The sequence below is a fragment of the Hoplias malabaricus genome, chromosome 3 (genome assembly GCF_029633855.1).
Source record: "Hoplias malabaricus isolate fHopMal1 chromosome 3, fHopMal1.hap1, whole genome shotgun sequence".
Taxonomy (NCBI): domain Eukaryota; kingdom Metazoa; phylum Chordata; class Actinopteri; order Characiformes; family Erythrinidae; genus Hoplias; species Hoplias malabaricus.
The window spans coordinates 36854520-36881400 of record NC_089802.1 but is presented as its reverse complement, the minus strand read 5'-3'; the positions used below and the strand labels follow the sequence as shown (position 1 = coordinate 36881400).

The window sequence follows — 26881 nt, the reverse complement described above, 5'->3', positions numbered from 1 at the left end:
AGGACGTCTGCTTCCATTCACCTCCACTGTCCTCACTTTCTGTGAGGGCTTCTAGAGGAGGACGTTTGCTTCCGTTCACCTCCACTGTCCCCCACCGTCTATTGTCCTCACTCTCTGGGACTTTTAGAGGAGGACGTCTGGTTCCATTCCTGTCCGCTTCTCGGAATAAATCACTGTGTTTACATCTCCCCCAAAGGGGAGCGATGCAATTCCAGTTTAATCCAGTATTTGATCAGTCCTCCACTGAGGATTCAAGTCTGGTAAAAGCTGGAAAGGCACTTTTTAGGAAAACAGCTCAAAAGTAAAATTCCACAAAAATAAAATCCTGAGAATGAAAGAAAAACAAGTGAAACACTGAAGTGGTGCATGGTCTTTATTTTGACAAAGTGACGTGCAACATTTCACACTGAAACCGTTCAGAGTTCCTCAGGAGTCAACATAAATCAATCAATAAACAAATCTATCATCAGAACCGATCAAACAGGAGCAGATTCCTGAGGCTCAGGTCCTCACAGGGTTTAGAGGAGATTGAACCTGAAACAACACTGAGATTAAAATTCACAAGACGTTTAAATATAACCATTAACTTTACAGTGGATTTGACGCAGTTAGAAACTGATCCAGTGCAGCTCCTGATTGGTTTAAGAGATAAAAGCCTTGTTTACATGTTGTTTAATTGTTTATTTTCCGATTGCGAAGCAGAGGAAGGAACTGTACAGCTGTAGAACCGTTGCTGCGGTCACTCCCAGTCCAGACACATCCGAGGGGGCGCTGCTCAGTAGCGGTAGTGATCTGGTTTGAACGGACCGTCTTTGGGAATCCCTAAGTATTTGGCCTGTTTCTCTGAGAGCTTCGTCAGTCTGACGCCGAGTTTATCCAGATGTGCAGCGGCTACTTCTTCATCCAGCTGCAGAGAGAAAAACCAAGGGTTAGGGTTAAAACCTTCCAGATGTTTAAGTTCTCAAATCATCTCCTCAGTCCCCAGTCGCCCAGAGTTTATACAGTTACCACAGCTGCTTTAGTCCCGATCTCCCTGGACTAATAATAATAACAACAGCAACAACAACAATGTAGAGACACAGAGTCTGAGTCAAGGCCGTTTAAATATTACACAGCCTTCCCTTGGCAACTTTCTTTCAAACAGTGTCATCAGGGAAAGTCCAGAGTTCATCTCTAACAGAAGCTCAGTGCCAAAAATAAATCAAAACCAAAAATTAAAAAAGAAAAGAACTCTGAATTAAATAAAGAATATTCACCTAGAATAAAGGAAAAAAAAGAAAAAGACATTTCACAGATTCGTGCAGATTTTAAGGTAAAACTGTGGAGGCAGTGTGAATACATCCTGAGCCCTCATCACCTGCTAAACATGACCAGTTAAACATTTCCGCACTGTGTCACACGTAACCATTTCTGCTGTTCTCCAAAGCAGAATCAGGTTAAAGCTGTCAATATACGCTTTATTTAAAAACTCCAGCAATAATAGTGTTTTAAGAGAATAATGTGATTTTGAACTGTTCCACGTCTCTTTTCTGCCAGCGGATGTTGCCAATGTTCAGTAGTCCTAATATTCTGAAATTCTCACACACACACACACACCAGCCATCCACAGCAGGATGCAGGAAACAGAATCCAACAGAGTGACAGAACTTTAATCCCTGTGTTTAAAATTGTTAAAGTATTAACAGGTTTCAGTCGTGTCCCAAACCCTCCCACGATCCTCTGACTGAAATTAGACAGAGTTCCATCCATCAGAACCCTTCTCTGAGCTGAAGGAGGAAGAACCAGGGCATTGGTCACCTCACAGTCACGGAGCGGGGGTGGGGCAGCGGGACAACAGTTCAAACCACAGCACAGTACAGTCCAAAACGTCAGGGGGTGCTTTCCCAGAAAGAGATTAAGCCTAGCCCTGGACCCCACTGCACTGAGAGTGATGATATTCCATTGAAAGAAGGACAGAGTTCAGGACTAGGTTTAATCCCTGTCTGGGAAACCACCCCCAGAGATCAGACAAAAACTATCCTAACACTGTGCAGACCCCAAACACGACAAAGATCAGACGAGTCAACGTCACCCACCTTTTACTAAGGCTCCTGCTGCGTTAAACATCTGGAGCTTTATTAATTAAATCTCAGTTCCTGATCGTCTATCAATGATTCTGATCAGCTGAGGGCCATGTGTAAACCCACCTTCTTTGGCAGGAAGTAGACCCCGAGAGGGTACTTGCTGGTGTTTGTCCAGAGCTCGATCTGGGCCAGGACCTGGTTGGTGAAGGAGTTGCTCATCACGAAGCTGGGGTGACCCATCGCACAGCCCAGATTCACCAGACGCCCCTCAGCCAGAACGATCACGTGGCGCCCGTTCTTCAGACGGTAACGGTCCACCTGTAGACAAACACCAATCGATAATTAACTCATTCGCCTCTCTTCAGTTTGTGTTGTACACAGTCAATAAACTATCAATAACTAATATTCAGATCTTTTCACCAGAGTCTGATCAATAACACACTCCCCGTCATAGTGGGATGGTCATTGATGCCGCTGTCATACATTTCATTGTAATTTTAATATTATTCGTTTATAGATGTTTGTACCTGAGGTTTGACGTTAATTTTCTCGGCCGCGTTGTCATTCAACCATTTTACATCGATCTCACAATCAAAGTGTCCGATGTTACACACAATCGCATCGTCCTTCATCTGCTCAAAGTGTCTGAAATAAACAGATCACACACAAAACATCAGAAAAACATTATCAAACAAAGATACACACAACATCAAACATAATCAATAAAGAAAACTATCAGCCAAGATTCAAAATATCAACAAAACTGTTAAACATACATCAAAGAGAAATACACAAGTTCAAAGACAGTTTTAAAAAACAAAGTGATACACAACATTGGAAGGTGGAAAATGGAATATAAAAAATATTAAAAGATCAGAGTTAAAACGTCAGGTGTAAAATATAATAAACATTCATTCATTGTCTGTAACCCTTATCCAGTTCAGGGCGGCGGTTGATCAGGAGCCTACCCATAATCACTGGGCACAAGGCAGGAACACACCCTAGAGGGGGCGCCACACACTTACACATTCACTCACACCTACGGACACTTTTGAGTCTCCAATCCACCTACCAACGTGTGTTTTTGGAGCGTGGGAGGAAACAGGAGCACCCGGAGGAAACCCACGCAGACACAGAGAGAACACACCACTCTCCTCACAGACAGTCACCCGGAGGAAACCCATGCAGACACAGAGAGAACACACCACACTCCTCACAGACAGTCACCCGGAGGAAACCCTTTGCTGTTTCTGCTCCACGATACGAAAAAGCATGATTGTAATTTCCCTTTTATTTTTGGATGTAGAGGTCAGAGGCCAATACAAACACAACAGTGCATTTGGAAAGGAAAACTGGTGCCAGAAAAACAACCCCCTGCAGGAGGGAATCCATTGGCTGCTGATTGGCTAAATAAAGGTCATGACCAATGAGAACCGCGTTCTCTGTTAAGGAGTTATGGAGTATCTGACCCTCACTCTGGCTGAGAGAGAGTGCTGCGTGTTTCAGTCTCAAACCGTCACCATAACAGTGTGACCTCAAAAATACAGAACAAAATGCCTCCCGTATCGGTTCAAAACAGAACACATCTTTTAGTGTCCAAATACGGGACGTTGGCAGCACTAGTTCCAGCCCAGTCTTCCTCTCCCTGCGAGTCATTTCACATCCAGCTAATCGTCCAACAACTAATCACAACATTAGCATGTCGTAGATTCCCCAGTAGCTGAGAACACTTCTCCGGCATCGTCATAGTAACACTGTATTCCTATTACACACCGTGCATGAAACTGCAGCATGCCTCAGAACTGCTCTGCTGATGGCTGCTACTCATTAACGCGGGTTGATAAACAGCTCAGAATGGTTTTTAAAATAAAATCTTCAATGTGTTTGATTTACAGCTCGTATCGTATCGAAAAAATTAATATTATTGTGTATTATGACACCCCTAGTTTTTAATTGTAATTTTATTGTTAATGCACCTTAAAACATCTGTACACACAGACACACACACCTGGCCAGAATGATGTCCTCACAGCCAGTGGTGGTCACAAAGATGTTCCCCTCCTTACAGGCCTCATCCATGGTGGTCACCTCGTAGCCTGGAGAATTAATAAAAATAAAAAGATAATATCAACCTTAAATAAAGTTTAATTCAAAACATTTCTCTGAGTTCACACACATCAGGAGCAGCTTAAAGCAGTCAGGCAGACAACAGCTGTGGCCAGAAGGGTTGGGCGGTATAGCAGTAAGACAGTTCACCGCTGTGCTAAAAAATTGTGGACGATGTCTCAAAATGAGGGTGGTACTTATGATGTGTGTGTGGTGTGTCACTGTCTTTTATTACACCCATAAAGTTGACAGTGGAGCCATAAAGCCATAAAGTTCATTCATGTGCATTTAAGAGAGCAACAGGGAGGAGGCACTCTGGGTCCATTTTTGGAAACATCACCTACAATGGCATCTTCTAGTGAAGAACATGGTGGTGAAAGCAGTGGTAGTGAATGTGTTGGTGGTGGTGAACATGGTGGAGGTGAATGTGGCAGTGAACATGGTGGTTAAAGGAGTGGTAGTGAACATGGTGGTGAAAGGAGTGGTAGTGAACATGGTGGTGGTGGTGAACATGGTGGAGGTGAATGTGGCAGTGAACATTGTGGTGAAAGCAGTGGTAGTGAACATGTTGGTGATGGTGAACATGGTGGTGAAAGCAGTGGTAGTGAACATGTTGGTGATGGTGAACATGGTGGAGGTAAATTTGGCAGTGAACATGGAGGTGAAAGCAGTGGTAGTGAACATGGTGATGGTGAACATGGTGGAGGTGAATGTGGCAGTGAACATGGTGGTGAAAGTGGTAGTGAATGTGGTGGTGGTGATTGTGGTAGTGAATGTGGTGTTAGTTCTGGACATGGTGGTGGAGAACATAGTGAAGAATGAGGTGGTGGTAGTGAACGTGGTGGTAAGAGCTCAGAGAACTATAGAAAGTAATAAATGAGTAGTAAACCATACCCTCCATGGCAGCCTGCAGTGCGTTGATGGGGTCAATCTCGGTGACGATGACCCGGGCGCCGAAGCCCCTGAGTGCCTGGACGCAGCCTTTACCCACGTCTCCGTACCCTGCCACCACCGCCACTTTCCCGGCGATCATCACATCTGTCGCTCGCTTGATCCCGTCGATCAGGGACTCTCTGCAGCCGTACAGGTTATCAAATTTACTCTGAGTCAGGACACACAGATACACCTCCGTCACACACTAACCTCCCAGCAGGGGCAGCTGCACATGATCCTAACCTCACCTCGCCCAGAGCCTACAAGGGGTAGAACAAGTGGAACTGTGTTCTCTGGAGCAACGGAATTCCTCTTGTGTGTGGAACGCTGTCCAATAAGAATCTCCCTCCAATAGGAATTGGAGAGGCTTGAGGTTGGGCTTAATTTTTCTGGATAACAGAAATCCTGCTTTGAGGAACACCCCCGACCCTGACCTCAATGATGATTATGTACAGGCTGAATGCCATCAGATCCTCACAGCAATGTTCCACTGTTTCTAGTGTAATGTAGACGTGGGCGAAATAAACAAAAATGTCACAAGGAAAGAATTCATCAGAATCTAGAACTTTCACAATAACATTGTAGCATTGTCAGGGTTTTAAAAGAAAGTCTTTGTAAAAACGGTAAAACTATAGAGTGGATAAACATTGTTAATGTTTTATTTCATTATTATCTTTATTTCAAACAGTAAAGTATTAATTTTAAATTGAAATGTTTTATCCACTGCTCCCTCAGGTTTCATTGCACTTTTATGGCCCAGGTTTAACCTACAGTCTTCCTGCAGTGAGAGGAACACACTCCTGATTAACCCTTCAGCTCAGGACAGATACCGGGGATGAAGTGTGTTACTGGGTCTGGTCTGAAGGGTGCGCTGTACCTTGGTGACGGAGTCATTGACGTTGATGGCAGGGATTTTGAGCTCTCCTTTCTTCAGCATCTTGTAGAGGTTATGGACCCCAGTGGTGGTCTCCTCTGACAGCCCCCGGATCCCTGACAGCACACAACACCAATGAACAGCACTGAGACAACGGCGCAATGGTGCCACCTAGTGTCCACCACTATTCCTCTGTCCAGTAAGGAGTGTGCAATATAAACTTTTATATATAAATATAAAACAACAAAGAAAAGTTTAATATAAATAAAGTACAGGGAGGGGGTGGGGGGAGGGGTGTTACCTGCGAGGAGCCCGGGGTGTTTCTGGTGAACCAGGTTGGTCAGGTCTCCTCCATCGTCTAGGATCATATTCAGTGGCTGACCATCTTTAAAGTAAAGTGTTTGCTCTATGCACCACACGTACTCCTCATCCGTCTCTCCTTTCCACGCGTACACTACACACACACACACACATTAAGCTGTAAAACATGGTCTTTGAAGTTTTTCTGCAGTTGTCTTCACCTTCAGTAAAAAGGGAACTGTCCAATCAGAGCGCTCCTGGTGTAGCTCTGTCCGCCCCACACACACACACACTCTCTCCCCTCCTCACACTCTTTCCTCCCCACACTCTCTCCTCATCACACTCTGCCACCCCCACACTCTCTCCTCCTCACACACTGCCACCCCCACCACACCGTCACTCTGCCCCCCCAAATCCTCCTCCTCACACTGTCACTCTGCCCCACCCCACACTCTGTCACCCCCACACACTCTTCTCCTCACAGTCACTCTGCCCCCCCACACTCTGTCCTCCCCTATACTCTGTCCCCCCAAACGGTCACTCTGCCGCCCCTACACTGCCCCCCCACACTCTCTCCTCCTCACACTGCCCCCCCCCCTCCACCACACCCTGTCACTCTGTCCCCCCCCCCACACTCTCTCCTCCTCACACACTGCCCCCCCACACTCTTTTCTCCTCACACTCTGCCCACCCACACTCTCTCTCCTCCTCACACTCTGCCCCCCACACTCTCTCCTCCTCACACTTTCCCCCCACACTCTCTCCTCCTCACAATCTTTCCCCCCACTCTCTCTCCTCCTCACAATCTTTCCCCCCACTCTCTCTCCTCCTCACACTCTGCCCCCCCACACTCTCTCCTCCTCACACTTTCCCCCCACACTCTCTCCTCCTCACAATCTTTCCCCCCACACTCTCTCCTCCTCACAATCTTTCCCCCCACTCTGCCCACCCACACTCTCTCCTCCTCACACTCTGTCCCCCCCCACACTCCCTCCTCCTCACACTTTCCCCCACACTCTCTCCTCCTCACACTTTCCCCCTCTCTCTCCTCCTCACACTCTTTCCCCCCACACTCTCTCCTCCTCACACTTTCCCCCACACTCTCTCCTCCTCACACTTTCCCCCACACTCTCTCCTCCTCACACTTTCCCCCACACTCTCTCCTCCTCACAATCTTTCCCCCCACACTCTCTCCTCCTCACAATCTTTCCCCCCACACTCTCTCCTCCTCACAATCTTTCCCCCCACTCTGCCCACCCACACTCTCTCCTCTTCACACTCTGTCCCCCCCCACACTCCCTCCTCCTCACACTCTGTCCCCCCCCACACTCCCTCCTCCTCACACTCTCTCCTCCTCACACTTTCCCCCACACTCTCTCCTCCTCACAATCTTTCCCCCCACACTCTCTCCTCCTCACAATCTTTCCCCCCACACTCTCTCCTCCTCACAATCTTTCCCCCCACACTCTCTCCTCCTCACACTCTTTCCCCCCAAACGGTCACTCTGCCGCCCCTACACTGCCCCCCCACACTCTCTCCTCCTCACACTGTCCCCCCCCCTCCACTGTCACTCTGCCCCCCACCACACCCTGTCACTCTGTCCCCCCACACTCTCCTCCTCACTCTGTCCCCCCCCACACTCTCTCCTCCTCACACACTGCCCCCCCACACACTCTTCTCCTCACACTCTGCCCCCCCACACTCTCTCCTCCTCACACTCTGCCCCCCCCCCACACTCTCTCCTCCTCACACTCTGTCCCCCACACTCTCTCCTCCTCACACTTTCCCCCACACAATCTTTCCCCCCACACTCTCTCCTCCTCACACTCTTTCCCCCCAAACGGTCACTCTGCCGCCCCTACACTGCCCCCCCACACTCTCTCCTCCTCACACTGTCCCCCTCCCTCCACTGTCACTCTGCCCCCCACCACACCCTGTCACTCTGTCCCCCCACACTCTCCTCCTCACTCTGTCCCCCCCCACACTCTCTCCTCCTCACACACTGCCCCCCCACACTCTCTTCTCCTCACACTCTGCCCCCCCACACTCTCTCCTCCTCACACTCTGCCCCCCCCACACTCTCTCCTCCTCACACTCTGTCCCCCACACTCTCTCCTCCTCACACTTTCCCCCACACTCTCTCCTCCTCACAATCTTTCCCCCCACACTCTCCTCCTCACACTTTCCCCCACACTCTCTCCTCCTCACAATCTATCCCCCCACACTCTCTCCTCCTCACACTTTCCCCCACACTCTCTCCTCCTCACAATCTTTCCCCCCACTCTGCCCACCCACACTCTCTCCACCTCACACTCTGTCCCCCCCACACACTCCCTCCTCCTCACACTGTCCCCTCCTCACACTTTCCCCCACACCCTCTCCTCCTCACAATCTTTCCCCCCACACTCTCTCCTCCTCACAATCTTTCCCCCCACTCTCTCCTCCTCACACTCTGTCCCCCCCACACTCTCTCCTCCTCACTTTCCCCCACACTCTCTCCTCCTCACAATCTTTCCCCCCACTCTGCCCACCCACACTCTCTCCTCCTCACACTCTGTCCCCCCCACACTCCCTCCTCCTCAAACTCTGTCCCCCCCCACACTCCCTCCTCCTCACACTTTCCCCCACACTCTCTCCTCCTCACAATCTTTCCCCCCACACTCTCTCCTCCTCACAATCTTTCCCCCCACACTCTCTCCTCCTCACAATCTTTCCCCCCACACTCTCTCCTCCTCACACTCTTTCCCCCCACTCTCTCCTCCTCACACTCTGTCCCCCCCACACTCTGCCCCCCCCACACTCCCTCCTCCTCACACTGTCCCCCCCACACTCTCTCCTCCTCACACTCTGCCCCGCCACACTCCCTCCTCCTCACACTCTGTCCCCCCCCACTCCCTCCTCCTCACACTCTGTCCCCCCCACACTCCCTCCTCCTCACACTGTCCCCCCCACACTCTCTCCTCCTCACACTCTGCCCCCCCACACTCTCTCCTCCTCACACTCTGTCCCCCCCCACTCCCTCCTCCTCACACTCTGTCCCCCCCACACTCCCTCCTCCTCACACTGTCCCCCCCACACTCTCTCCTCCTCACACTCTGCCCCCCCACACTCTCTCCTCCTCACACTTTCCCCCACACTCTCTCCTCCTCACAATCTTTCCCCCCACACTCTCTCCTCCTCACACTTTCCCCCACACTCTCTCCTCCTCACAATCTTTCCCCCCACACTCTCCTCCTCACACTTTCCCCCACACTCTCTCCTCCTCACAATCTTTCCCCCCACACTCTCTCCTCCTCACAATCTTTCCCCCCACACTCTTTCCCCCCACTCTGCCCACCCACACTCTTTCCCCCCACTCTGCCCACCCACACCCTCTCCTCCTCACACTCTGTCCCCCCCACACTCTGCCCCCCCCCCACTCCCTCCTCCTCACACTCTGTCCCCCCCCACACTCCTTCCTCCTCACACTTTCCCCCACACTCTCTCCTCCTCACAATCTTTCCCCCCCACACTCTCTCCTCCTCACAATCTTTCCCCCCCACACTCTCTCCTCCTCACAATCTTTCCCCCCCACACTCTCTCCTCCTCACACTCTTTCCCCCCACTCTGCCCACCCACACTCTCTCCTCCTCACACTCTGTCCCCCCCCACACTCCCTCCTCCTCACACTGTCCCCCCCACACTCTCTCCTCCTCACACTCTGCCCCGCCACACTCCCTCCTCCTCACACTCTGTCCCCCCCCACTCCCTCCTCCTCACACTCTTTCCCCCCACTCTGCCCACCCACACTCTCTCCTCCTCACACTCTGTCCCCCCCCACACTCCCTCCTCCTCACACTGTCCCCCCCACACTCTCTCCTCCTCACACTCTGCCCCGCCACACTCCCTCCTCCTCACACTCTGTCCCCCCCCACTCCCTCCTCCTCACACTCTGTCCCCCCCCACTCCCTCCTCCTCACACTCTGTCCCCCCCCACTCCCTCCTCCTCACACTCTGTCCCCCCCCCACTCCCTCCTCCTCACACTCTGTCCCCCCCACACTCCCTCCTCCTCACACTGTCCCCCCCACACTCTCTCCTCCTCACACTTTCCCCCACACTCTCTCCTCCTCACACTTTCCCCCACACTCTCTCCTCCTCACACTTTCCCCCACACTCTCTTTCTCACAATCTTTCCCCCCACACTCTCTCCTCCTCACAATCTTTCCCCCCACACCCTCTCCTCCTCACACTCTGTCCCCCCCACACTCTGCCCCCCCCCACTCCCTCCTCCTCACACTCTGTCCCCCCCCCACACTCCCTCCTCCTCACACTCTCTCCTCCTCACAATCTTTCCCCCCACACTCTCTCCTCCTCACAATCTTTCCCCCCCACACTCTCTCCTCCTCACAATCTTTCCCCCCCACACTCTCTCCTCCTCACAATCTTTCCCCCCCACACTCTCTCCTCCTCACAATCTTTCCCCCCCACACTCTCTCCTCCTCACACTCTTTCCCCCCACTCTGCCCACCCACACTCTCTCCTCCTCACACTCTGTCCCCCCCACACTCTGTCCCCCCCCACACTCCCTCCTCCTCACACTGTCCCCCCCACACTCTCTCCTCCTCACACTCTGCCCCGCCACACTCCCTCCTCCTCACACTCTGTCCCCCCCCACTCCCTCCTCCTCACACTCTGTCCCCCCCACTCCCTCCTCCTCACACTCTGTCCCCCCCCACTCCCTCCTCCTCACACTCTGTCCCCCCCCACTCCCTCCTCCTCACACTCTGTCCCCCCCACACTCCCTCCTCCTCACACTGTCCCCCCCACACTCCCTCCTCCTCACACTGTCCCCCCCACACTCTCTCCTCCTCACACTCTGCCCCGCCACACTCCCTCTTCCTCACACTCTGTCCCCCCCCCACTCCCTCCTCCTCACACTGTCCCCCCCACACTCTCTCCTCCTCACACTCTGCCCCGCCACACTCCCTCTTCCTCACACTCTGTCCCCCCCCCACTCCCTCCTCCTCACACTCTGCCCCCCCCACACTCTCTCCTCCTCACACTCTGCCCCGCCACACTCTCCTCCTCACACTCTGCCCCGCCACACTCTCCTCCTCACACTCTGCCCCCCCCACACACTCTATTATTCACCACTCATTCACCATTCAATATTCACCACTCATTCACCAATCATTATTAAATACGCATTCACCATTCATTCACAACACATTCACAACTCATTTTTCACCACTCATTAACAAATCATTCACAACACATTCAGCATCCATTATTCACCACTTACTCACCACTCATTAACAACACATTCACAACTCATTATTCACCACTCATTAACAAATCATTCACAACACATTCAGCATTCATTATTCACCACTTACTATTCACCACTCATTCACAATACATTCACCACTCATTCAAAATTCATTATTCACCACTCATTCACAACCCATTCACCATTCATTATTCACCACTCATTCACCATTCATTATTCACCACTCATTCACAACACAGAGGAACAGAATAATACAGGATCAGAAAGATAAAAGCTCTTCACTTCATCAGATTACACTTCAGATCAGAGATCAATCACAGATCAGACCTGGAACTCCAGTCTTCGCGATTGCAGCAGCAGCGTGATCCTGCGTCGAGAAAATATTACAGCTCGACCACTGCACCTGGGGGGGGGGGGGGGGGGGGGGGATGGGGGGAGAAAGATTTTTGTGGTGAGAACATTACTGAAAGTAGTGGAGATGTCAGGAGATCCATGGATCTTTGTCCCAGTGAAATCTTTCCTTGTGGATCTGAGTAATACGTAAATGTACGTTACGTTCTGAAAATAAATATTACACAGCGACAAATCTTTGATGTGTTTGGTCTGAATTCTTTAGAACGGTATCCTTTAAAAGTGTAACAGTGTAAATCCTGACACAGTGATAAATAGAGGTGTAAATATATACAGTAATAACGTTTGGCCGAATGGTGCCACTCTAGTTGTGAGAGTTAGAGAGTTTCAGACCGAGTTCTGGAGGTGAACGCAGCAGCAGTCACCGTTCACCCACAACCTGCCTCTATTTTAATGTTTACACCACAGCGGTGTCTCAGGGGAGGATCAGAGCTGTTTCACCGCGTCCTACAGGAGAATCTGTACAGGTCCAGCACAAGCTTCACAGAGCAATAACACCCAGCTGAATACACACCAGACTCTCACACACTGATACACACAGCCCACACACACACAGAGCGAAGAACCCTTACTAACAAAACACATGGAGGTATAGAGAAATATACAGCAAAGAAAAAAAAAAGAGTGAGAGAGAGAGACACACACAGACAGAGTGACAGAGAGAGGGAGAGAGAGAGAGACAGACAGTGACAGAGAGAGACAGTGACAGAGAGAGAGATAGAGAAAGACGAAGAGACAGACGGAGAGTGACAGAGAGAGAGAGAGACAGAAACCCAAATCCATTTTCCACCTGGGTTCACACTCAGAGAGGACTCCTACCTGTGAGAGGAGCAACGTTCTGCAGCACGTCCCCCTCCTCGTCTTCTTACAGTCGCGGGGGTCCCCAGGCGTCCCACCCCTCAATCACAGGCTGTGTGTGTGTGTGTGTGTGTGTGTGTGTACCTCTGCTCCAAGGGCGGTGAGGGTCTCGATGAGGACGGCGGTCTGCAGGGTCATGTGTAAACACCCAGCGATCCTTGCTCCCTTCAGGGGCTTTGAGGGACCGTACATCTCCCTCATCTTCATCAGCCCCGGCATCTCATTCTCCGCGATATCAATCGCCTTCCGCCCCCATTCTGCCAGACTGATATCAGCTACACACATACACACACACACACACACAGTTATTTTACAGAACCAGGCAAAAACAAAAAAAAAACACATCAGAACAGGGCCTGGGGCTGAACCACAGAACAGTATAAAGTGCAGTGTTAACACAGGGAAAGTAAGTGTGTGTGTGTGTGTGTACTGATCAGAGGTTCTCCTGGAGAACGAGCCGAGACTGGCTCTGGATCTCACAGAACCCAGTCAAAGCTCTGAGAGCCTAGAGTCTCCGCCCACTCTGGAACCAGGCCCCATATAACTCCGTCCCCTGTGACATTACACTGCAGTGAAGACCAGGGGGGTTATAGGTGTGTGTGGATTGGGGCTGGGACACACACGTCAGAGTTTCATGAATACAACCAACACAAACTCCTCAGAATTTGTCCCAGTCCCTCGTTGATATGCAGATTTATTCAGGAAGGAGGGCTGATTGGCTGTCAGGTGCCAAGTCATATTTGGTATGAATGCCATAACAGCTGTCTCTGCCACTATAGTACTGTGTGTGTGTGTGAGAGAGAGAGAGTGTGAGAGAGAGGGAGAGGTGGGGGGTGTTTGAAGGATCACATTTATAGAATTCTTCAGTAATCTAAAACCAGACACAATACCAGCTCCTTCAGCAACTGGCGCACACACACACACACATTCTGGCACCAATGTGAGAACCATGATAAGGAACATACTTGTGAGAGCTGCTTTTTTTCCTAGATTTAAAGAAAAACTCAGCTTGCGGTGCTGGAGTCTGCAGCAGCTAGATAAATCTGACTGACACACAAAAGGACCAATCACAGTCTGATATTTTGGCCTGACATGTAAGAGGCGGCAGTATTTCTGATTCACGTCGGACCAGTACCAGAGCCAGGCCAAAGGAAGTACATATACACAAATGTACAAAGAGCCATTCAGAACGCAGCAGGCTGAATCCTGACCGTGAGAACGTGAGTGCACTAGAAGACTCTCACTTGCCATCAGCATGTGGGAGGAGCCTCTGTGGCTGAGACTAAGGTTAAAGGTAAACTAACACCGACACTAGGTTTTCTCACTGTCCTGAATCAAACATTAGCTCTCTGCTAACAAATTCCACCTATATACCTTCGATTGCTAGGCAGATTATAGCCCATAGGAAGGTGGAGTTACACACAAAGACTTCACCTTTATAAAGACCCCAAACTCTGGAATGATCATTTAGAAAATGTTCGGGACTGTGTCACAATCTTAAAATCTAGGCTTGCACGTGATCACTCAGGTTTTTCGACGGAGGGACACCAGTGTTTCAGGATGCTCCTGTATCTGTGTGTCCTTCTGGTTCTCTCCTTTTAGTTAAAGCTTCCATAGTCAGATCTGACATAATTTTGTCAATAATTTGTAGGTAGATTGACCAGAGGAGGGTAGGTTCCCTTTGTGAGCTTTGGCTCCTCCCAAGGTTTGATCCTGAGCTCTGAGGGAGTTTCTCTGTGCCACTGTTGCCCCTGGCCTCATTCTCCTCTCCTGTTTTTTTTTTTTTCATTTTCAGGTTTAAAAAATTATTTAATGGAATTCTGTGAAGCTACTTTGTGACATCATCAGTTGTAAAAACTGACACAAACACATTTGAGTACTTTTTTAGTGTTTTTATTTGTTGTTCTGCACTTTAAGATCTCAACACGTTGTTACAACACTTCTTTTTCGAGAAATACACATAGGACTACTTCCTTGCAGTAAAGAATAATATAAAACCTATGGTATTATTCTGTTACAGTTTTGAGCAGCCTGCAAAAATGCTCAGTGTCAGAGAGATCATTAAATTTGCCAGAACATCATCAGCACCAGGCCCCAGTGGAGTACCATATAAGGTTTTCAAGAACTGCCCCAGGGTCTTGGAATATCTAGAGTGTCATCTGAAGGAAGGGGAAGGTACCTCAGCAGTGGAGATGCGCAAAGTGTGTGTGGACTCCCAAGGAGGAGAACGCTAGCAACATGGAGCAGCTGCTGCTCAAAGGCCTTGAGTTGTTATCATTGGCACCACGACCAGGTTCTGTGTCCATCTACCAACACCATCTAAACTGGCAGCAACAAAAGCAAGCAGCAACACCCCTCCAAGTGTACCATCACCTTCATTCGAGCAGGTGAGAAGGCCCAGCACCCACAGCAAGCCCAGGGGTGCCTGTTTGCAACAGCAAGAGACTGGCAACAACTGGTTGACCTTGGGAGACAGTTGAGATTCCCGGACATTATCACTGCAACAACACTCCGGCCAGACATGGTCTTGATGCCCGGGGAAACCAAGCAGATAGTGCTACTTGAGCTAAATGTTTCCGGGGAAGATCAGATGGAGGAAGCTCAAGAACGGAAGGCGGCCATGTATGCTGAACTGTGGCTGAATGTCAAAGGAATGGGTGGAAGGACTGTTGCAAGCCTCCTGAAGTGGGCTGTAGGGGCTTTGCAGACCAGCCTTTACATCAGGCCCTGGGACTTCTAGGGATCTGAGGACTGCTCAGGCGTAGCGCCATGTAGAACATCATGGAAGCTGCTGAAAAGGCTTCACATTGGCTTGGGATGAGGGGGTAGGGGGGGTGCGATGCCTAGTGCCTGGGCCTGATCACCCCCGGCTGGGTCACCTGGGTGAGGGTGTCTGACGTAAGACCCGAAAAACCCCATGACCCTGGTCACATCATTGAAGAGGTCGCACCACAAAGTGTATTACAGTACCTTAGCTTAAGCTTAAACATGCTGTACAACAAGCATGGCCTGCTTCACCAAACCAGTTAACCATCATGGCCAGCATTGTCATGCATAACCCAAACCAAATGTAACATGCACCATGCTTGGCAAGACTCAGTTTACCAGCATGTTAGCGCATTGCATATTTAAGCATGATGACATGAAAGCAACACTAACAAACCAGTTAACCACCAATGGCAGCTGAAATAGCATCTATTGTCTTTGTATTTCCTGTTGTATTGATGGTGCTATTTTTGTTTGAGTATCTGAGCATTTAAATATAAACACTAGGAAGCCAAAACTGGGTATTTTCTGCTTTTAATACTTTTTTAGCTGAGCAGAGCTCTCAGATATTTAGGAACTACATTTAGTGCTGCCTCAGGTCAAAACTAAACATGGAGATGCAGCATTTAGCTCCAGCGCCGCTCTGAAACAGAACCAGACTGAGAACATTAGAAGAGCCCCGACTTTTATATCAAGGCTTAAAACATTCCTGTTTGAGCAGCTACAACTCTGTTTAAAATACTCTGCACTTTTGACTCTGTAACTGCATTTTAGTTCTTTTCTTTTATTGTATCATTTTAAATTGTTTTAATAATTATCATGTTTTCTTTTACTCTTTTTATGCATTTCCCTTTATTGCAATGTTTTAATTGTTTTATTGGACTTTTATGATTTTTATTGTTGCTTTTAACAGTTTTTTTAGTAAGACACTTTGAATTGCTTTTGTATGAAAGGTGCTCTATAAATTAACTTGCCTTGCCATTAGCTCCCCTTACACTGTCAGTTTACCCGTCATTCGCAAATGGAAAAAAAAAATGGATCTTTGCTCAAAGCCTAGCACGTCGTTCCTCACTAATTTAGTTTTGTAATGAGTCACAATACAGTCTTCCAAAGGCACTAAAGGCACTGCAATTTCTAAAGCAACATCAACAGTGTGAAAGAAGACTTTATGAATATAACAACAAAATGAATAAAGAAGAGTAAGAAAAATCTATTTGTCTTCTGCGGGCAAGTAATTTATTACACTTACATAATACACTTGGATAATCTTTTTATTTGGGACCATGATTCAGCGAGTGAGGACAGAAACATTGTGGTTTTTTATTATTTATTGTTTTATTCAGATTCAAGTGGAGTTGTAGGTGATTAGAGAAGGTGTGCAAGGGTGCAAGCAACAAGTGTGTTACATTTGGAGCCAGACCAGAGTCAGGAGCTGGTCTAAGAGGAGGCAAAAACGACACTCTCCACACACAAAAAAAAAATATGTAGACATGGAGGTATTGTTTATTAAAATGCGTTGTTACATGGCTAGGGTCACTACCAAGCTAGTGCTTGATATTCTGAAATCTTGTTGTGTATTAGCTTCGGCAGTAGAAGTTAGCAAGTGCTAAAGTGCAACCATTTACACTGCTCCAAAAACTAGCACCTCAAAACATGGCATTGTTGTTAAAGGTGCATTATTATTGTTAAAGCCACTGCACTCAGGGGATTTCAGTGATGTAATACTTTCTTAGCATTTTGTATGCAGGCCCAATCAGCACCGTGAACACTGTAAAGGAGGTATTAGCAAAATAGCTAGTGTAAGCTAACTTTTTGAGACTCCCTGCCAGAAAACTCCCCCAACTTCCTTCAATGTCTTCCTCTGATCTTCAAGGTAAATACACTTCTTAGAACCAGTTTATTTCTTTATACTCTTATATTATTTACTACATTTTTTATATATTATTTGTTACTTATAAACACGTAACAACATTTGGTGTGGTTTCTGGGACTGGAATGGATTCATAGCATTTCATTTTATATTAATGGGGAAATTTACATTAATATATGAGCAAATAGAGTTATGAGCTCAGCCAGAGATCAAATTAAACTTGTATTACTGTAAAAGCATTGCATTTCTCTTTCTGAAGAAAAAAGACCACTTAAGTTAGTCCCCTGCTGTTAAAAGAAACATTAGGAACAGTGCTTTATATTGAGCTCGCAGTTTGTTATTGTAACAGTTTCACCAGATCTTAAATAAACAAGCATTTAAATTTAAATCAAAGAAATGAGACAGATTTACTGAGCTCTCTCTCTCTCTCACACACACACACACACACACTTACACTTCTATCTCACGGTTATCCTAAGATACTGATCTTTTTTCACAAAAATCAAAGTCCACATTTTCAGACAGAAGCGGAGATCTTTGAGTATTCACAATGTCTGCCGCTGTTGAAAAAACACGCACACTGGGAACAGACATTGCAGGACTTGAGAGATATACTTTGGCCAAAGCTGAGAGCAGTGGGTACAACTGAGCATTTTCTTTCCACTGCTTTAGAGGACACCTGGCCTGTTAATGGGAGTTTCTTTTCTGTACCTCTACCCTTCTGTTGGTTTGTTCAGTGAAACAGCCCAGCAGTTCATTGTTGGGTTCTGCCTCAGTGGCACCTGCACCCATCTTTTCTGTTTCGGCCCCAGACTGGGTCTGTAAACAGCAGAGAGAGGGACATTTAAACCAAACAGCCTGAGGTCGAATCTCATTTGTAAATACCTTTAAAAAAAGACATGCATGCATTGTGGGGGAAGTGTACTTACCTGTTTGGGATGCTCTGCTTTGTTCTTCATTCTGTTAAAAACACCCTCGCACTGCTCCTCTGTAGGGCTCGGAACCTGGGGTCCAACACCATGCTTTCCAGCAGAAAATCATGTTCCCCAGTATATCTGTTCGAGGTGTCTTTCTGTATGGCGCTCTTAACGTTAGCGATGGTAGCAGCCTTCCTCCTTGGGCTCCATGCTCTGCTCAGTCATGTGCTTTATAATCAGGATGAGGGACACTCTGGGGTTCGGACAGAACAGTGGTGTATGTTTTCAGAGGTTTTAGAAGTTTCACAGTGATGTCGGATCCATTCAGAGTTTCTATTTCTTGAGAATATCGACGTATCTCAGCAGTGGTGCCATTACGGATCCTTGTTGTTTGAGGCAGCACTAAAACATTTCTCAGGAGCTGTTCCATTGCATCCTGACATCCACGATCAGCTTATGCGAATGAACCTGCAGCAGTTTCTGTTTAGCTGTGAGCACTGCCGTGGCTGTGGCACTTCGGAGGATGTAATGCACCTTATTCGACTCAGCAATTGACTGATACGTGTTACACATAAACCCATCTGAGAGGCAAGATCTAAAGTGTGAGAAAAAGCTGTGCTAAACCAGCCTTATTCATGGCTACTTCCATATTGCGTGCATTGTCCGTAACGACAGCAATGTTGTGTTGTCTTTATAAGCTCCCATTCCAAAACAGCTGATTTTAACACCTTGGCTATGTTCAGCACCGTGTGCAACTCGAAAAGTGGCCAGGTTTGAAGCACAAAGCTCACCATTTCCCCCACTCACTGCTGATTACATGTGCGGTTATAGTAGCATAGTTTTGGGTTAGGGTTGTATAGAGCCCATGTTAACAAGTAGCTGAAAACCTTCATTATCAACCAGTCTCATGTCCTGTGCAATAAGAAAAATGGGGAAACAAATGTTGCCACACCTTGGATTTAAAGACGATGGGGTGTCCCCAATCTCCGACTGTTGCAGTGGAGTAGTGTGGCGCAGGACGTGCAAAGTGCGAGTTTAATCGATTGCGCCCTCTGGTATTCAACAACGCAGCTGCATTAGACGGCAAATCACAAAACGTGATATCGTCCGTCTCCACAATACACGGACACATTTTATTACACAATACACATGTAATGTTGCTGTTATTACATTTTATATAAACATGGCATAAAATGTAAGGAAATGTGTGATTGGTAGATCATTTCTTTTTAAATGCGTGGAGTGGATCAGTCTGTGGCACTGCTCAGGTGTTATATGAGAGCCCTAGTTGCTCTGATAGTGGTCTTCAGCTCTTCTGCATTGTTGGGTCTGCTTTGTTCCTCTTCACAAAAAAGGTCAGGTGAGTTTTCTGGCCAATTAAGAACAGGGAGACCATGGTCCTTAAACCAGGTACTGATAGCTTTGGCACTGTGTGCTGTTGGAAAATGAAATCTCCATAAAGTTGGTCAGCAGCAGGAAGCATGAAGTGCTCTAAAACTTCCTGGTAGATGGCTGTGTTGACCTTGGACCTGTGAAAACACAGTGGACCAACACCAGCAGATGACATGGCACCCCAAATCATCACTGACTGTGGAAACTTTACACTGGACCTCAATCAACGTGGATTGTGTGCCTCTCCTCTCTTCCTCCAGACTCTGGGACCTTGATTTCCAAAGGAAATGTAAAATTTATTTTCATCAGAGACATAACTGTGGACCACTCAGCAACAGTCCAGTCCTTTTTGTCTTTAACCCAGGGGCGAGACGCTTCTGACGCTGTCTCTTGTTGAAGAGTGACTCGACCCAAGGAATGCGACGCTGAAACCCATGTCTTACATACGTCTGTGTGGTGGTAGTTCTTGAAGTCTTTGTGAATCTCCCCCACATATTTGAATGGGTTTAGTTTCACAATCCTCTCCAGGGTGTGTCCAGTCGCCCTGACACAGTTATCACGAAGTGTTCTAAGAAACTGGTGAGACGTCACATCAGGTCCTGCGTCCCAGCCACCCTCGACCCATTTCAATTCACATACAGAGTGAACAGGTCAACAGAAGAAGCCATAGCAACAGCACTCCACTCCCCCATCTCACACCTGGAACTGCAGGGGCGCTATGCCAGGCTGCTCTTTGTTGACTTCAGCTCTGCGTTCAACACCATACTCCCAGGCAGACTGACTGACTGTGAAGCTAATGGACATTGGTCTTCCATACAATATATGCAGTTGGCTAAGGAACTTCCTCACAGACCGTGTACAGAGAGTTAGAGTTGGCTCACATCTCTCCCCAGCCCTCAACATCAACACTGGATCTCCACAGGGTTGTGTGCTGAGCCCACACCTCTATACACTGCACATGTATGACTGCATCAGCAGCCACTCAGACAACATCATAATCAAGTTCGCTGACGACACTACTCTGGTCGGACTGATCTCTGAGGGCAATGAAACGGCATACAAGGGAGAGGTTCAAAGGCTAGTGGAGTGGTGCTCAGTGAACAACCTGGTCATTAACACCTCCAAACCAAAGAACTGATTGTAGACTTAAGAAGGAAGAAGTCCGACCTGCAGTCAATCTGCATCGATGGACAAGATGTGGAGAGGGTGTCCAGCTTCAAGTTCCTGGGGTGTATATGGACACAGATCTCCAATGGGGTTCTAACACTTCAGCGGTGATGAAGAAGGCCCAGCAACGTCTTTATTTCCTGGGGATCCTTAAGAGGCTGAATCTGGATAAGAAATTGCTGACTGTTTTCTACCGCTGCCACATAAAAAGACCTTACAGAGGGTCATCAAGACGGCGCAGAAGATCATTGGACACTCTCTCCCCTCCCTGGAGGACCTCTACAGCACTCGTTGCCTCAGGAGGGCTTACACTATTATCAAGGACTGTACACGCCCAGGACACCAGATGTTTGAACTGCTGCCCTCAGGCAGACGTTATAGACAACTTAAAACAAGGACAAACTGTTTGAGGGACAGTTTTTACAACAGGGCCATATCTTTGCTAAACAAACACCTAATAGTTCAGGTATAAACAGATGTGGTTTTGTTTAAACGGGTTTCAGTGCAATAACGGATGCTGCTAAAAGTTACATTGTGCAGTAACTGATGCTGCAGTTGTCGATAATGTACATAGGAGAACTCATAGTTAATCACTTATGCTCTTAAATCTGGTTTCTGCTTCCTTAAATAATGTTCTTTTAATTATTTCTTGTTTCAATTCCTATTCTCTTAATTGTACCAAGGGGAGGGGGGGGGGGGCTGTAACCCATTTTCATTGTACATGTACAATGTGCAATGACACAATGTGCGTTTCCTTACTTTTTGTGCTAAGTTTAATAAAAAATATTCTAACTGTAGTTTTATTATGAGGCTGAATTAGTTCCTTATTCGCTAGCTGCTTTTTAAATTAAAGAGTACAGCAGTTACATTTTGGCACCTGAGACATTATAATAAATGTATCACTACTTTAATGTTGGATTGAGGAAAAGCAGATATTATTTTCATTTTTTTTAAAAATAGAGCACCGTTTCACTCCCTTCAATTAACGTTCCCCTGACATTAAAGAAACCCGTGCTGCATGCGGTGCAGTTCTGCTTTCACACCGAGGGTCCTAGGGCATGAAATCAAGACGTGGTAATGAGATTGGGCACTACACAGGCACAGCTGCATCTGGGAGCTTTTAATCAAACAATACAAATTATTTTTGTACAAGCAGCTCTTTTTTGTGCACAGAAATAATTGTTTTCTGAGCAGATTGGTTTTCTCCACTTCTGAGTTGGGTCTGACAACAGTATTATTGAGGTCAGGATATTGGATGATCATCACATCCACACTTTCCCAACTCTGAAATACTGGATGGAGAACTACTCTTCCAGAAAACACACTCCCACTCTATTGGCAACACCTCTCTACAGTCAATAATAATAATAAAAAAGCTGTGTGCGCATTTGCACATCAGTGTCAGCAACGGGAGGAACTTAAAATTTTAACCTAAAATGCTGATGGCATTAAAGGGTTAAACCCAAAGCAGCAGGCATTTCTAGGAAGATAGACTCATCTAATAATGTCCAGAGATGCCATAGTTTGTATTAAACCCAGTGTGGGAAGTCTTCCTAATGTATTTGTTTCTCCCAAACAATGTTTGATACCAAATATCTGACAATATTGAGGACCTTGATCTCCACAGATTCAGGTGCTGATCATCCTCAGATGAAGAGACCATGGACCAAGGATAAAAAAGCAGTGTGACTTCATTTAGACAAACACTTGACTCTTGGAAGGACACTAGGCAAAAAAAAGAAATGTGAATCATTAAAGCTGAGAACACTGACCTGAAGACCATGGAGAGACGTAACTCCGGTTGTGAGTAAAAAAAAGAAAAGTGAAGACGCAGACAAAATAGCATAAACCCTGGATGAAATAATCGACATGTGTGGTTTAAGGACACATTCTTAATGCAATTTATAATCTCTATTCTAATGTAACCTGCACTTTGAGTTAGAGGCTTATGGAAACCTTTGCACAAACCACACTTTTATTGATCTTTTAAGTGCAAATAAGTCCTCTCCAGAAACTAAAACATGGTACTTTTCTGTATTATTAATTTGTGTATAAAATAGTGCAGAGGCCTACAAAGGTGTGTCTTGCTGAAAAACTAAATTTCACCAAACTTCTGCACGACTGTGTTTATACTAAGGATTTATTAAAGCCATTCTGTACTTTACATTTCTATATGAGGAGTTCTCAGCACAAAGCCCAGCTCCAAAGCAAAAGCTGCTCCCATCCCCTCAAATGTTTATTTGCATTTCAAACCATGGTGAATGCACCCAGCGGCTCTTAGACCTGGTGTTTTGACAGTTTTAACCAACATGTCGAATGAGCTTAATTTAGAGCGGCAAGGCGAAGACAAACGTGTGGCAGACACGATTAGCTCAGTGAATGCTTTCAAAAAGGAAAACTGCTTCTTGTAGTTGGAGCCACGACTTAAAGAATTTCCCCAAATGTCATCGCTGCTGACAAGTGCACGGTACGTTAAGCAAATTCAGAACGTGGTATCAGTGACGCACGATATATCGGCAGCTGATATGTTACTTGGCAATATGTGGGGTTTTTTTAGTTATTGTTATCGGTCTGATATTGGAATTTTAGCCGATATATAACACAGTTAACCTGGCACCTTTTTGTGCTCAGGCATAAATACACAACTTGGTCTGCCATGCGGACGCTTCTCACAGTCTCTGCAGAGAACAGTTTCAGGGATTAAATTTCTCAGTGCTCAAAACTAATTTTAAAAATATCAGCGACACTGTTTGAAACAGCGCTTTCAAGACTTTAGTTTGCTTGAGCCAACTGCAACATTCACATGCTTTCCATTTGATGGAGCAGCTGACGCAGCCTTTTCCCACATGAAAATAAGTCAAGTCAAAATATTGGTCCACGCTCAGTGACGATCCCTGGGAAGCAGCTACAGTCCAAACGACACCCAAAACCTGGCGACACCCTTCAGTGCAGATCATCAGAATAAGGTCAGTGTAGTTTTTCAGTCTTTTGTCCTGTAACACTGATAGACTATTTTATGATTTTTAAAAAATATTCATATTATCTAATGCACATAAAATAAGAGTTAAAGTTTTTTTCTTTAAGGGAGATCATGACCCATCCATCTGCAAAAGTAAATCTCAGGCCAAAAATGTGTGGCACCCCTGCAGTAAAACGTTGCATTGCGTGTAGTCCTCAATCAATAAAGTTCTCACAAGAAACATGGGATTTCTCACACACACACACACTTGTGTATAAGAGCTGGCTATGAGATCTCATTACTTTACCGTTAAATAATAAATACATTTATAATGCAATTATTAATGTAAATCACTCTAAATCCTCAGACTCTAAGACGGAGCCGGTTCCCTCTGTGCAGCTCCACTTTTCTGGGAGGAATTACTACACGAGTCTGGAGTGAATCTGAGGGAACATTTTCCTGTTTGTCCAGAAGAGCATCAGTGAAGTCGGATGTTGGACAAGAGGGTCGTCTCAAAGGTGATGGATGGGGTTGAGGTCGGGCTCTGTTGAGGCCAGTCTAGCTCTTCCACACCACACTCACCCTGCCATTCCTTTATGGACCTTGCTTTGTGCACAGGAGCACAGCCCTCCGTCCTCAAACTGTCCCCACAAAACTGTCCAAAACCTATGCTTGCTGATGCATTAACATGTACCTTCACTGGAACTAAGGGGCCTCAACTCCTCAACTCAAGTAAACCACTGAAAAACAACCCCACAGCTTTACCCCTCCCCCCTTGTGTTTGGTGATGTAAGGCAGCAGCTGGGCCGTGAAAACCCACTCCATGAAACTGAATGAAATACCTGAAATCAGTGATTAGGTGGTATGTCCCAAGTTTGATCCATACAATGTATAAACCTAGTGATGGAGAGGTTTCAGTAGTGTGAAATGGAACCAGACATCCTCCTCTAAAAGCCCCTAACACAAAGTGAGGACAGTACACACTGGGGCACAGTGGAGGTGAATGGGAACACACTGCTGGGTGTGTGTTGGAGATGTCTGGTTCCATTCACCTCCACTGAAGAGAAATCTGAATCTCTACTGTCCACCACTGCCCCCCCAGGACACTGTCCACTGTAATCCGTTCACGCAGGGGATTACTGGGGATTGTGGGGAATTTTGAGAAATGGGTGGAATTGCCCTGTAATGACTCTCAGTGATTAAACAGCTCTGAGAGTCAGTGATTTACTGAAAGGTTTTACTCAGATGGTCTCTGCTTCTAAACCTGAACTCTGGACCTGAACAAAGTGCAGGAGACACTCAACCAGCTCCAGATACAGGTTCTCCTATCTAGAACTGAGAGATTAGACACTGTACTAGAACAGAGCAGAAGCAGAATCAGACTAAATCAATATCATTAGAGCAGCAGATCTCCTTGGTCTCTCTCTCTGAATCACAGCGTCAAAGCCATCGCTGTTAAACCTCTCACTAGTTTACATCTGTAACCAACTGCTGTTTACTCACTGAAACCGACCAATAAAAACACTCCAGAATTACCTCAAATAAATCTAATGATGTTTATTTACACTGCGAGTGAGATCTGGGGTGTTTTTCTGACAGCAGTGACCTTTAAACACAGAAACGGATCACAGTACACAGGCTCTGTCTTAAACGTCTACTCAAACATTACATAAATGTGGAGATTTAAACACCTAATTATATATATTTAAAACTGAATCTCTCCTTCCCTCATTCTTTATGTTTTAAATTATGCTATTTATCCATCTTCACCTCTTTATTTCCACCTACACATTTATTAATAATTTTATTCTGCACATTTACTGATAAAAAGTTATTTAATAGGAAATAATGCAAAAACAACGAATCAATCTGATTAAGTTACTTTCTCAAATAAAGAAAATATTCTCATTAATCAAAAGAAAGAATAATATTTTAATCTTTCTCTTAAACACAACCACGTGCCCAAAAACCCTGTCACTAATGCGTGGGGACCTGACTGACAGCAGACCGCTCACACGTCACCATGGGAAATGTAGTTCATTGACGCACGCATCCTTATACAGAAGAACGCGCTACACCACACGTAAAAACTACAACTCCCACCGTTTGTCTGACTAGAACCACGCTCTTTGGAGTAGCCGAGAGTTACACAGGAATAATTCTGTTGTGCTTTAATTATTATACATTTCTGCGTCTTTTCAACACAAACCCAGCTCAGGCGCAAATTAAATTATATTTATGCTTAAAATAAATCTTGCTGGGCTTTGGTGACGCTGCAGGTGGCTTCTCACTCATACTCCCCCTTCCACCTTAAACAGAGCAGCAATGAGTGTTACTGAACTTTGCTTCCATTCCGAATGATCCCATTCCACCTTAAACAGCGCAGCGGGTAATTAAGTTGGCTTCTTCTACGAGACCACCTTAAATAGTGCAGCAGTGAACCTGACTCAACTTTAACGCTACTTTTTCTTTACAATGCTCAGTTCCACCTTAAACAATGCGCGCCAGAACGTGAATGCTGCACCATTTAAGGTGGAACGGAATATGCAAAGGAGCCCACTTCAGTCTCAGCGTGCCAGAAACGGATCTGCTTCACGGTTTAGGGTGGAACGGGAAATAAGAAGTACACTTCACGCCTGCACTATTTAAGGTGGACTGTTGAGTTAAGAGTGCGAACCCCGTCTGTGGGACTGAGGGTAAATGAATGAATGTTTAGTGAAATCACTGACCGACTTTGAAAGGCAGCTTCTCGGACATGTTCGATTCTGTCTGTGGTTCGGTTCTGAGGGAATTCACGTTCCGAGTCCGGCTCAGGTTCCGACTTCAGCGAAGAGGGACTCGACCCGCTCACAACTTCAATATAAGGAGGAAAAACCCGCCTCTACTTAATATTCATGAGCCCGTGGAGCAAGGGCTACCCCCACAAATATCATTGGTGCGCTGCAGCCAATCAGCATCCTGCACGGTCGAGCAGGTGGTGGGTGTGTCCAGGAGT

General features: G+C 46.8%; 1 protein-coding gene across 1 annotated transcript; it reads right to left on the bottom strand.

Moving 5' to 3' along the window:
- Positions 1–364: 364 nt before the first annotated feature.
- ahcy (adenosylhomocysteinase) lies at positions 365–26746 on the bottom strand. Its single transcript, XM_066663795.1, has 10 exons — positions 26616–26746; positions 12900–13090; positions 11874–11949; positions 6278–6430; positions 5980–6092; positions 5064–5271; positions 4072–4159; positions 2591–2708; positions 2187–2381; positions 365–907 (listed from the first exon to the last, which is right to left on the bottom strand). The coding sequence occupies exons 1-10, from the start codon at positions 26641–26643 to the stop codon at positions 776–778; spliced, it is 1302 nt and encodes a 433-aa protein (XP_066519892.1). The 5' UTR covers positions 26644–26746; the 3' UTR covers positions 365–775.
- Between the last annotated feature and the right edge of the window lie 135 nt (positions 26747–26881).